Here is a 13,153-nt window from a genome sequence, read left to right on the forward strand (position 1 = left end):
GAATGGGAGACCATGAGTGAACAAGTAGAGGGGAGGAGAGGATGTCACCCATGAGGAGGCAGCACATTGCCCCCCTAGAAAGCAAACACTAGTTGCATGGAAGAGCAGAAGTATTAAGCCTGTATGTAATTTAATCTCAAGAGGTTACTAGAGTTTGTTCCAAATATATCCTGATGCTGCTAAAATTCACCAGAAAGGGAAGAGTTCCCAGCTGCTATTCTGTCTGCCCCAAGCAGACCACTCTAATTCCTTGACCTTCTGCTTCAGGTGGTTGGCAAATCATTCACAAAATGACCAAAAAGGGGGAAGAAAAAATATGTCATGCAAAAAGAGTGATTTTTCTTTTTTTTTTTTTTGGTTTGGTTTCAGAGTAGGTTGGGTTGCCATGGTTACAAGGTGATGGCAGCTCTCCGTGGCAGAGAAGTTCCTAGCTTGGGAGGGGGAACATGGGGGGGGTGTTCCCTTGCACAAGAGGACTGAGCTGAATTCTGCTGATGTTTGGCCAAGGCGGCTTGGAGATGGTGAGAGATTGCATCTTATGTAAACAGTGCTGTAACCCCTCTCCCTCCTGCATGCAACCAGACAGACCCAGCTGCCTGTAGCACTGTGGGTCTCAAGTATTTAGAGGTGGAGTAGAGAGAGTGTCTACTGTAAACAGAAGCAACAGGCCCAGCCTGGCCTCAGAGCCAATGCCCAGCCCTATTAGACTTAGCTACATTGCATGCTCTTGAGGACTACATACATCTTTCTTACTTCCTTTTTTGGATTTGGGTGACTATTGAAACAAAATGAATGCTCCCTATTTAGGGAGCTAAATGAGAGGAACGACTTCGCAAGCCTTTCTCTTGATTATCGAAATCAAATGGCCTCCACTGCTGATTTACTTCTGTTCCATGCAGCATCACCACATGCCAGCTGACATGATCATGGGGATGGGTGACACCAGAGTTCATAGAAACATTCGTGTTGACAGGTGGTAACAGAGTCAGTCACCCCGCATTTCTCAGTGGCAAAGAGAAATGGCCTACGACACTGGAATCAGCAGCTGTCATGGACACCATGGAAAGCTCAGCAGGTCTGCTGGGGTCCCCAGTTAGAGGAACTCCACGTAGTTCTCAGGTATGAGGCCAGTCTTTCCGTCGAGAGTCCCCTCCAACCAGCCAGGCTCCTGAGATGGATGAACTGTACCAGAAGAGGGGAGAGAGAGAGCGAGAAGAGAAGATGTTACAGGTAGGGCAGGTGATGGATGTGTGTGCACATGAGAACAAATGAGTGCAATCGCTTGTTATATGTCACATTTCCAGGACTTGTTTAAACCAGGGGTTCTTAACTTTTTGTGGGACATAAGCTTTTCAATAAAGGTTACTCCAAATGTTCTTTGTAACAGAAAAGGAAACAAAGACGTTCCAAATTTTACATAGAATTTTAGGAGTTTCCTAGACTTTCTGAAGTTGCTGGTTTAAACCAGAAAGAGGTGACAAATCCCTACTTTTTTAGGTTAGAAGTCAGTCACAGTGCTCCAACCATAAATTTATCTAACCATCCATCCATCTATCCATCCATCCACCCAACCCATCCACCTACCCAGGACTGCCTTTGTAGCCAGTGGAGTGCCTTGGAGGAATGCTAAGAACTAGTCTTTAAAGATATCTCGTAAGCATTTTACTGATCTAATTATGCATTTCACTTTCTTTTAAATCTTTACCCTCTGCTTCCAACCTCCCTGCAAATTCTGTTTGGTATTTTTGCATAGCCTTTGAACAGCCCCCTCTCTGTTCCACCCATACCCTTAGTTTTCTTTGCTGTTCTCTAGAATTTTCCTCCCTCCTACATACGATACTGAAAGCTGTCTTCTTCCTCTCTCTCTTGCAACTTTCAAAATCTCCAGTTCTTTGATTTTTCAATATCCAAAAAAAAAAAAATACACTCATTTCTGTGCTATCACAATCCATCTTCATGGAAATTAGTGATATTGTAAAGATTATATAAAATCCAGCTGAGTCTGCAAAGTTCAATAGCAGGAGAAAAAGAGAAGGAATCATGGGACCTGGAAATGTGGAGGGGGGGGGTGGATATTCATGCTTCTAAACTAGGAATATATAAATCACTCTTAATGGGAACGGCAATGTATTTGCTCTTAGTGTGTTAAGAAAAGTCCAATTTTCTGAGATTTTTTGGAAAGAATGAATTTTCTCTTATTCCCTTCCTAGGCTAATTAAGTGACTTCCTGAGCTTGTTTTAGAAAAGCATTTCCGCCCCCACTGCTACTATATAACTCTAGTTTCAGTTTTTAGGGAAAGAAGCAAGAACAGAAACAAAAGGAAGCAATGGGGGAGTAGCAAAAGGACACACATTGAGGCTTATAGGAGATCAACGTCAATGTAATCTTGAAAGCTTCTTCAGGAAAAGACAAGCTCAAACATCTATTAGTTGGCCTCCACAATGCTTGCATAATTTTGTATCACTAGGCTTCATGAATAAACCAAAAATAGTAAGGGTACTTCGGATTCATGACGCCCACACAAGGAGGAGTCTGGAAGAGAAGTGCCACGGAAGAACACAACACAACTTAAAAGCAATCCGTCCTCTCCAATGATGAAACTCTCAACCTGCCTCTAAGATACTAGCACCCAAACACCACCGCCTTCTGCCCAGCCACCCAGCTCACAATGTTAAGATCACTTAATTTCTGCACCTATAAACTGGTACTCTGTCAGTGAGTTCTTGTGAAGTTCCAGAGGCCAGCATGGAGAAAGCACTCAGCAGAGAGCCACGACATAGCTGGGCTAGTCAATAAGGGATCCTGCATCATTTCACCAGTCACTTGGACTGGTCAACAAGGCTCTCTCCCAGTAATGGCCTGGTCTCAATACCCACCCCAGCTTTGGGGAACCTCAAATGCTCAGAGCCAAAACAAACACAACAAACAAACTCACTCCCCCAAATAAAAGGCCTAGAAAGAATAACCAACCAACCAAACAAAATAAAAACAACAAAAAAAGACCCCTTCCACTTTACAGCAGAGCTCCTAGTTGAATTGTTACTCCACCAGATAAACGGAGTCCCTCACTTTCAGACATTCTCCCTTCCTGGCCAGCTGTTCAAACACATCTCAGGTGTTGAGGTAGTAATGTCTACAAACATTAAAAATGGAATTTGCAGAGTAAGGGAAGAGTGAGAAGGGATAAAGGAGGCCCTCCATATTGAAGAACAGGAGCTGTGGCACAGGAGATGGCAGGGGACAGTGCAGCCCTCAGGTTAGACTGGGATTCATGGGGGTCTTCAAGCTGGGTTCATCAAGGCATGGTAGCAGACCACCCAAATCACCTAGATGGTTATTAAAACTGCAGTCTTGGACCCTAAGGCATACCAGTTAAAACACAATCTCCAGGAGGGAGGCCCAGGGATCTGTCTTTTTAACTCATCCAAAGAAAGGTAAGGGTTATGACTTTTCTGTGCCAAAATGCCTCTGTAACAAGGGTGGTAATAAGAAAATGCAAATTCTCATTCACTGCTAGAGGAGGGAGGCAACATCAGATGTCCTCCCAGCTTCTGTTGTCTTCTGTTTCCTGTCCTCCCACTTCATGGCTCAGCTGAAGCCCTACTTCCTTCATAAATACTGGCATGGATTCTGGTCTACCTGTTCCCTCTTTTCTCCAAACTCCTGGAATGTTCACAGTGCATTCTGTACATTGTTCATGGGTCCTATTAACACTGTTTAAATGTGTTAAGCTTTGCTTCCCCCTTTTTTAAAGGACACTTATTCTGTACTGTCTCACCCAGTGACTCCCCTCTGCCTGGTGAATTATGACAGAAGCTAACAGACAGTGCCTGGGAAGGAGCCAATGGACTGAGAGCTTTAGACATACATCAGTTTATCTGATCCTAAAGATCCTAGCTTGTTATTTTACTATCTGTACTTTACAGATGAGAAAATTAGGCTCAGAAACGTAAATTAATTTGTGCAGCAGGATCACAATGGTAGAACTAGTGTTTGAACCCAGCTTGTTTGACTCCAGAGACCATGCCCTTTTACAAACCACTGCACCTATATTTAACCAGAGAACGTGATCTTTGGGGATAAGAATTATACATATGCACATACTAAGAATGCACATATACATATGTATGTACATGCCAAGTGGTGGCTTTTTGCTAATGCTTTGCCTGCACCAACTCCTTTCATCTTCAGAATGACTCTGGAGTTGATTCTGCTATTATCCTCATTTTACTGATGAGAAACTGAGGCTCAGAGAGTTTAAGCATCTTGCCCAATATTACACAGCTGACAGGGGATGGAGGTGGATCTGAACCCAGGGCATCTGACCAAAAAGGCTGTGGTCTAACCACTATAGCTTTTGCCTAGCCCAGTGCTTTGGACGTCAGTGATGCTCATTAGTACTGATTGAGCTCAACTGAGCCAATGTCCAACTTTCTGAATTGCACCAATGTCCAATGTACTATATAAACACACGGAGTGTTTCTGTGAGTTGCCCAGGCAGCTCTCCAGCCCAGCAAGCATCTAATACAAGCTGCTGCTGACATGGATGTGCTTTCTGCCAACCACTTTCTCTCAGCTCCAGCCATACACACTTCCCTACACCCCTGCACACACAACTCACGCTCTCTCCTTTCCTTCTCTCACTGTGGACAAGCAGCAAGCAGGTGGCTAGGATCTCTAATGGCTGACTGCTCCAAAAGGAAGCAGCACTGGCTGGAAGAGGCAAAAACCCTTGTGGAGCTGAATACATTTACTCATTTAACAAGCATTTATTAAGCACTTACCCTGTGCCAGACACTGTGCTAGGGAACCCTGGACACAGTACTGAGCAAGCAGAAGGATTCTGCTCTTGGATCAAGGCAATATATTAATAAAGAAGCACATAATTTTAGGGAGTGATGAGGGAAGAGAGAGAGAGTGGGATAGGGATGCAGGTAGGGAGAGGAGCTCAAAAAAGCTAAAACCTAAAGGATCTAAAGGAGCTAGCCAGGCAGCAGATAATGCAAGTGCAAAGATCCTAAGGTGGCAGAATGCCTGGTATGATTTCAGACAAGTGGTCTGCAAATTTTTCTCAAAGAGCCAGATTGTAAATGTGTGTCTCTACTCAACTGTGCCATTGTAGCTCTATAGGTAATATGTAGACAAAGAGGCATGGGTAGCTAAGCTCCAATAAAATTTCATTTACAAAAACAGTCAGTGAGGTGGATTTGACAGGTCATAGTTTGCTGATTGTAACTGAGAACACAGGAAGGCCTGTGAGGCTGCAGTGTATTGAGTGAGGAAGGGAAGGGCCGGAGGTTAGGAGCTGGTTTGTGGAGGCACCCACCAATAACTGTGGGAGGAACAAGAGGCCAGGAGTATGTGAAACAGAATAACATGGTGTGATTTCCAAACATCACTCTGGCTGCTGCACAGAGAATGAGTTATGGGGATAAGAGTTGACATGACAACTATATAGGTAGCTGGTGGAAACACCTGGGTAAGAGATGGAGGTGGCTTGGGTTTGTGTTTGGATTTGGCAGTAGAGACAGCTGTGGAGTCCAAAAGACTTCACTGAGGACCTCCCCCCAAAACCCCACTGGTGGAGTAGCTCAATGGTCCCCTGGGAGGGTGTTCTCTATCTGCAAAGGAAACCCAGGGCAGCCCGATCTTACACTCATGCAGTACCCCATACCCTGGGAATGAATGGATCCAGCCCACCTCAAATCTTGAGGGAAATATCCCAAGAACCCAATTTTAGTGACTACCATGTGAATTTTCCAGGTACCACTAATCATATTGCCATAAAATGACTAATGTTCCTGAGAACACAACTTATTTCTCTTTCCAGTTACTATCTGAGGTGCTCCTGGTGAAATGGGCTATTTCCTAGTAACCTGGCAAGGGCTGACAGTGGAGTTATTTCCGAGTATTGCACACCCATTCCCCCCTGCACGAAGTCCAAAAGCTGACTGAGCAGGCACCTCAGATTCACAGCACAGGCCCCTGGAATCCAAAGGCTTGTTGATTAATCATTGAGAAATAACAGAGTTTCCCCTCAGGGTGCCCCTCCTTCTTCCTCCTTATTCATTCTTCCCGATCCTGAAAAAGACAACACACAGGAACTCTAACTCTCGAAGCCTGTCATTAAGAAACTTTCTTCCTATTGGTCTGATGATTTAATCTCACAGCTACAGAGCATCCAACTTAAACAGCTCTTACCTGATGTCTCCAGAAACAAACTAGCAAGGGAGAGAACAAGGGAAATGATCTCCCTGCCTAACATGCTAACAGCTTTTTCTCCCGTAATGCCTGATTTCTCCAACAGAGGTGAAGGGAGGGGGGAAATGGGGATATGTGTAGCATTTTCTAGGAATCACCACAAAAAAGTGTATTCATGGGGTGCCTGGATGGCTCAGTCAGTTCAGCATCTTTTGGCTGACTTTTGGTTTCATTTCATGTTGTGATCTCAGGGTCCGTCCTGGGATCAAGCCTGGCAGCAGGCTCCTTGCTCAATGGGGAGTCTGCTTGCTTGGGATTCTCTTTCTCTGTGTGTCCCCATTCCCCCCCACCCCCGATCATGCATGCTCTCTTGTTCTCTCTCTAAAATAAATAAATAAGTAAATCTTTAAAAAGTGGATTCACATTTTGTCAGATCCTTCTTTGACTGCAGCTCAGTCAACACTGAGAGGTGCTTTCTTTGGGGTTTCATTTTGCCTTTTGCTCTTCAGGGAATGTGAAAGGGCATTCCTGGTTAAAAACAAGCTGGTGTCAATGACCTCTGCCATGACTCCCAGAGATCACAGGAAGGCATGGATAAGGTCTCTGACTCATTAAACCAAACCTCTTTCCCGCTCTCCTTTATCATTATAGGATTTACAATGATGACCAAGTTGTGTGGTGCACGCAGTCCCAGGACATGCTAGGCAGAGCACCCCGTAGGGAAGTAAAGGACTTGGCAGTTAAAAATCACCTAGGTTTCTTTTCCTTCCTCTTTGGTTACCTACTTAAGCTGCTTCAAAAAGGAGACTTAAAAAGGTGGGAAGGTGACATGAAGCAACCTCTCTATAGAACAGTCTGGCAGCTCCTTCAACTGTTTAACTGAGTTTCTGTGGGATCCAGTAGTACCTCTGCCCTCGCCCAAGTCTATCACCAAGAGACCTGAAAGGTGTCTCACAAAATCTGTACGTGCATGGTTACAGCTGCATTGCTCCTCACAGCCAAAAAGTGGAAATAATCAAAATGCCATTAACTGATGAGTGGATAAATAAAATGTGGTATATCCACACAAGGGAAGACTACCCAGCAATAAAAAGGAAAGAAGTCCTGATGAACACTCCAACAGGGATGAACCTTGAAAATACTATGCTAGGTGGAAAGAGCCAGTCGCAAAGACCACATACTGTGTAAGTCCATTTATATGAAATACCCAGGGCAGGCAAATTAATAATGACAGAAAGTAGAGGAGTGGTTTCCTGGCTAAACGGGGAGGACTGGGGTAAATGGAGCATGGCTGCTAAGGGGCACAGGGTTACTTTTGGGGGTGATGAAGATATTCTAGAATTAGATAGCAGTGATGGTTGTACAACTCTGAATATACTAAAAACCACAGAATTGTACATTTTAAATGGGTAAACTGTATGGTATGTGGGTATTTCAAGAAAGTTGTTTGGGGAAAAAAAAAAAAAGGAAGAGGGTTGCCCTTGAAAAAAGGAGTCACAAACAAGATACACACACATACACATACCTTTTGAGAGTTTAGATCAAGTTTGCCCCTAAGATCAGGGGTCCTTTGTGCAGTCACAGGGAATAGCTGATAGGAACATGACAGTCCCTGGCCCACAGGAGCAGTGAACTGGGGTTCAGAGGACAGACTTTAAGTTCTGGATTCACCTGTAAATGTGGGAATGTCTCAAATTCTGCCCATCTCTAGGCAGAAGGCCTGCCCCTGCTGGCAGGGCAGGACACAGAAGGCCTGCATACAGCCCACGTGGGTCTGTCTGCTGGGAACGCTGCGTCATGTTAGGGCTGTGCTGGGACTCCACCACGCGGGCCTATTCAGGCAGAACACACTTGTCAGTGACATGGCTCTGGACAGCCTTCTGTGGACCCATGTCACCTCAGGTCTGCCAGGGCCGGAATGCTCCAGCTGCTGACAGGAGAGGCAGCTCAGCTGGCTGGCTGTGCACTGGATATGTAAAGCACCCAAATGAAAGTTAATGGCACAAAGGTTTAAGGACAGTGTTTGGGGGCTTAGAGAACCATACAAGAGGACACACGCCCAGCAGGCCACATACAGTCATGGGCTTACCCCAGCTCCTGCGGGCTCAGAAAGTCCTAGTGTGACCTAGGAATCCCCCAGGTGCTCTGTGACCTGTCTCCCCATGCCTAATTATTATCTCTGCAACGCTGAATGCAGGGCTGGGCAAACAGGGGGCTGCCCCTTCGCATGGAGGTGCACTCAAGACTGTCCCCAGGACAGTCTTGGCTTAGAGGCTGCTTAGAGGCTGCTAAAGACAGCCAGGATTCAGAGGGCCAAGGTGTGGTACCTACTGACCAGGCAAGAGCCAGGCCTGTGTTATAGGAGGGACAAATATAAAAGGGTCACGGTGAGCTATGAGAACATAAGGCTCTTAGATGGGCATAATGATGGCAATCATCATCATGATAATAACACTGAATGCTTAATGTGTTGAGTATGCTCTTAAATACATGATGTGCACTACTGCAATTCTCCCTCATAACCCTCTTATCTTTATGTGGCAGGGGACAGAACTGAGGCACAGAGAGTTTGTCATTGCTGGAGTTCACACAGAAGCAGGTGGTCGAGCCTGGACTTGCACTTTGGTGGCCTGAATCTAGAGCTCAGGCACTCCAGTGCTAGGTGGGGGCCTTGGCTGCTCTGTATTTCTGGTTCTCGAGCAGGTGGCAGGAGGTGTGACCTAGGATAAAGTGGGGCACTCAGCCCTGAAGGGGAGCGCTTGGGCGACAGGCACTCAGCCCTGCTCAGGAACTCTGCCACTACCCCACCGGAGGTCAAGAAGGCAGCCCGTGAAAATGTCTGCTTCCTGAAATCAGGCAGCAGCTCTGGGTTTCTCCTGTGAGCAAAACAAAGGACCCTTTCACCCAAGGACCCAGGAAGATTAACCCCAAAGAACTTCATCTGGCAAAAATCTCAGCTACAACAAAGACTCTGGCTTTTTCCCAGAATCCTGATTTTTCTCTTAGGTAAATGGTAAGTTACGACAAATTATGACATCAATAGTCACTTTGAAAAATACTACCTTTTCCTTATTTTCGGGAGGAAAACAAACAAAAAACAAGAAAAAGGTACAGCAAGTAAGACTGGTTCCCAGTTCTACCATGCGGGTGCCACGACTCCATTTTCACACAGGATACTTGAGCAGGACAGCTGGGAGTCTGCTGGGAGATGGCCCTGAGGGAGTCTACTCTACACTCCCAACAGTCAGGGGGAGGACAAGCATGGTTGCATGGAGGCTCACTGACCCCGAGCTTGCCCAGTGCCCTGCCAGCCTGGAAATAAGCCTCACCTGCTATGGAGAGTGAATGCCACTGAACCCAGGAGGAAAAGAGGCATAGACCCTGTGTGCTTCAGTCTTCACCCTGAGCCAGCCACTTGCAGGATCCCTGTTCTCTGCTCTGCTATCTCCTATCCTCTGTCCAGTTCCCAGATTCTCAAAGCCACTGCCAGGTGCCGAGCAGAGCCCTGTCCAGGTACACAATCCCTTTTCATGTCCAATACAGCTCCATGAGGCTGAATCTATCCAAGTGAAGACTTCTGTACACTGTCCTACTCTTCTTTCTTTCTTTCTTATTTCTTTTCAGCGTAACAGTATTCATTGTTTTTGCACCACACCCAGTGCTCCATGCAATACGTGCCCTCCTTAATACCCACCACCTGGCTCCCCCAACCTCCCACCCCCCGCCCCTTCAAAACCCTCAGGTTGTTTTTCAGAGTCCATAGTCTCTCATGGTTCACCTCCCCTTCCAATTTCCCTCAACTCCCTTCTCCTCTCCATCTACCCTTGTCCTCCATATTATTTGTTATGCTTCCACAAATAAGTGAAACCATATGATAATTGACTCTCTCTGCTTGACTTATTTCACTCAGCATAATCTCTTCCAGTCCCGTCCATGTCCTACTGTTGACAGTGCCTCTAGAAGTCCCACTGCTACTCCCCTATTTTGGGGAAAGACCCCCCCTCCAGCCCTACCACACTTCTTGTCAGTCTTACCCATTCAAGAGAGACTGTATTTTTTTTTCCTCATAGGAACTTTGAAGACTGCAGGGAGTTTTTTTGCTCCCCTACCCCTCCCACAGCTCTGCAAGGGGATGAGAAACTCACCATTGTCGAAGACCGTGCCTGCTGTGAACGAGAGCTCTGAGTCATGTTCAGCTTTGCAGGCATATAAGGCTTTTGCCTTCCGGAACGGTGTGCTGTGTGAAAACAGGAGTTTATTTAGCAGTATTTTTAAACCTTCTGAAAGCCCCAGATATGTAATCTCTCTCTCATCCACTTCCCTGCAAGCCACCTAGTTGTCTCTTGCGGCAACAGCCTGACAAGGCAGCCAGATGGCAAAACATGAGGTGGAAAAGTTGCAAAGGTCACCAGAGAAAAATGAGAATTATTCAGAGACAAGCCATAAGCCCTGAGAAACCACACTTCTTGTGGGGTCACCTTGTGTCATGTGAAACTCTGCCTAGGAGTTACAACACCTGAACAGTGGGAGTACAGGCTGAGACCCATTCTTGGAGCAGGAGTAGTTTGGGGAAAGGGAGGTTGGGCAGGAAAGAGCTTCCTAGTTGCTCTGGAGAGCACTCACAACAGACCTGGTTGAAAACTGGCAATGCTCAGTGAGGCAAAAAGCAGAAATTCTAACAGCCATGTTCCGGCTCTAGGCCACGGGCTGACATTCGCTTTCTCAGATGTCACTTATTTCTCATTGGGCTGGTGGAGCAGGATTCCAGAGCTGGAACTCCCCGACCTCCAGGGTAGGGCAGGGAACAGACAAGTTGTGTGTGTGAGCACTTACATGAATATGTGTGGGGAGCGTGGGGAGGAAGAAGGGAGGGGGAACATGACGTATATATGTGCATCAAAATAATTTCTGAAAAGCTTTCGAAGTGACTCTAGTGTGCAACCAGGGCTAAGAACCACTGTTCTAGATTAGGGGTTCGCAATCTCTTGCGCTAAATGGCCTAGCAGTGAGTATTCTAGGCTTTGTGGGCTCTAAGAACTCTGTTGCAATTACTCAGCTCTGCCTTGTGGCATACAAACAGCCGTAGACAACATGCAAATGAATTTGTATGGCTACGTTCCCTCAAAACTTTACTTAGAAAAAACAGGTGGTAGGTTGGACTTGATCATGTTCTAAAGAGTAAATTGTAAGAACTGGTAAATCCTATTACCTTCTATCAATTTTTGCTTTGATATCCAAATAGTTCTAAATGATCTATGGACTTCTCAAGGGTCATAAGACAAATAACATTTAACAGAAGTTGACTCTTTATTTGCTAAAAGTAATCTCTTCTCCCTCTGAAGAAGCACTTTTAGGAGCTCAGGGCAGAATAACAAAAGAGCAAGTAGGTCCTCTGGGTTTAACAATTATTCCAGGGATGTATTATTTACTTTAGCTTCATTTGACTAGCAGAAAGCCTCTAGGAGCCAGTGATGCTAAATGCCCTCTGGCACACTGATTTCTAGCAGCCTAATGAGATTTAGGTGAGGAAAGTCTGGTCTTAGGTAAGCCCAGATAAAATCACAAGAGGCAGGGGTCTTGGGTCATTATGACACTGTTATTTCTAGGAGTCACCAAATCCAGCTTCTCTTTGGGAAGGAGAAGCCATGGATGGATGGATGGACACTTATACTGGAACCAGGCATCAGAAGATCTAGTCTTGGCTCCATGAAAACCGAAGGAAAGATAGTTTAAAAGTTCTGCTGTACACAATGATCATGATAAATGATTATCTAGAATTTGTTGCTGGGCATAGTTTACCATTCTTTTCTCCGGTCTTCTAGTGGCCAACAGATGATGGCCAGGTGGCAGAAAATTGGGGAAGTGGGAGAAAATGAAGTGGACTCACTGGGAATCAAAGAAAGAAGAGCCATCAAAATTCCTGAGCTTTAAGTGCAAAACAGCTCTTTCTGGGGTAATTGTCATTAAACTCAGAATAGAGCTCTGCACCAGAGGCATATTCTGTGATCTAAATGAACCAAGTATGCATATTGTCAGGAAGGGCCAAAGATCCATTGTGCAACTTTCCATGGAGGGCAAAATAGTTTGCTTTTGTTTTTGAGGGAGTGGGAGCCAAGAGGAGGAGTTGCCTGGTTATAAAAAGTGATAAAATGGCCCATATCCCATAATGGCATGCAAGGAGAGCTTGGAAGGTAGAAGGAGAATCCATCTGACATTAGCCTTGGTCACTGGCCCCTGAGGACAGTGTACAGAGGGTGGGTAGAGTGCATAGACCAGGGACGAGAAAAATCAAAGGTGAGGGTAAGATTACTGAGGCAAGCCTCCTCCAGCTGGATTTTCATAGAGGTTAATTATTAACTTCATTAAATAAAAGGAATGGGACAAAATGGGCAAACCAGGGAAGCCAAGTGGGGTATCTGGCAGGAATCAAGCAGAGGGAACGGTCTCAGGTGCTCAAGTTTATCATTCAAGAGGAGTAAATTTTCCACTAATGTTAGGCTTTTGGAATTGAATCAAGTGACAATAAAATAATCCATTAAAAATAAAAACAAAAATCAGGAAAGGGCCTTGCTTTTTTCTTAGATTAACAGGTGACTGACTATCTACAAGAAGGTCTTTTCCCCTGAGACCTCCTATTCCTGTTTCCCAGGACCAGGGCTGCCAAATAAAGTACAAGACACCTAGTTAAATTAGAATTTCAGATCAACAAGAAATGCTTTTGTAGTAGAAGTATGTCCCAAATACTACATGGGACCTACTTACAGTAAGAGAAATCATTTGCCATTTATTTACCGTTCAAATGTAACTGAATATTCTGTATTTTCATTTTATTTGCTAAACATTTGCTAAATCTGGCAATTCTATCTGGGGGACAGTCTTATCTTTTTTAAAAGTTTGTCAGCCCAACAGGTCCAGGGTCCTATGTTATATTCACTCTCAAAAGTCCCAGTA

At 45.2% G+C, this 13,153-nt stretch overlaps 1 protein-coding gene across 5 annotated transcripts in view; it reads right to left on the bottom strand.

Annotated features, from left to right (window-relative positions):
* Positions 1-356: 356 nt before the first annotated feature.
* Positions 357-13,153, bottom strand: part of ARHGAP26 (Rho GTPase activating protein 26) — a 437,763-nt gene continuing 424,966 nt past the window's right edge. For all 5 annotated transcript variants that reach the window (XM_080803878.1, XM_080803877.1, XM_080803876.1 and 2 more), the window contains 2 exons: positions 10,348-10,439; positions 357-1,182 (listed from right to left, as the gene is read on the bottom strand). In XM_080803878.1, coding sequence (XP_080660004.1) covers positions 1,094-1,182; positions 10,348-10,439 — 181 coding nt within the window. In that variant the 3' untranslated portion in view covers positions 357-1,093. The remainder of the gene's footprint in view (positions 1,183-10,347; positions 10,440-13,153) is intronic.

The sequence above is a fragment of the Martes martes genome (assembly GCF_963455335.1).
Source record: "Martes martes genome assembly, chromosome: 5".
Lineage (NCBI taxonomy): Eukaryota > Metazoa > Chordata > Mammalia > Carnivora > Mustelidae > Martes > Martes martes.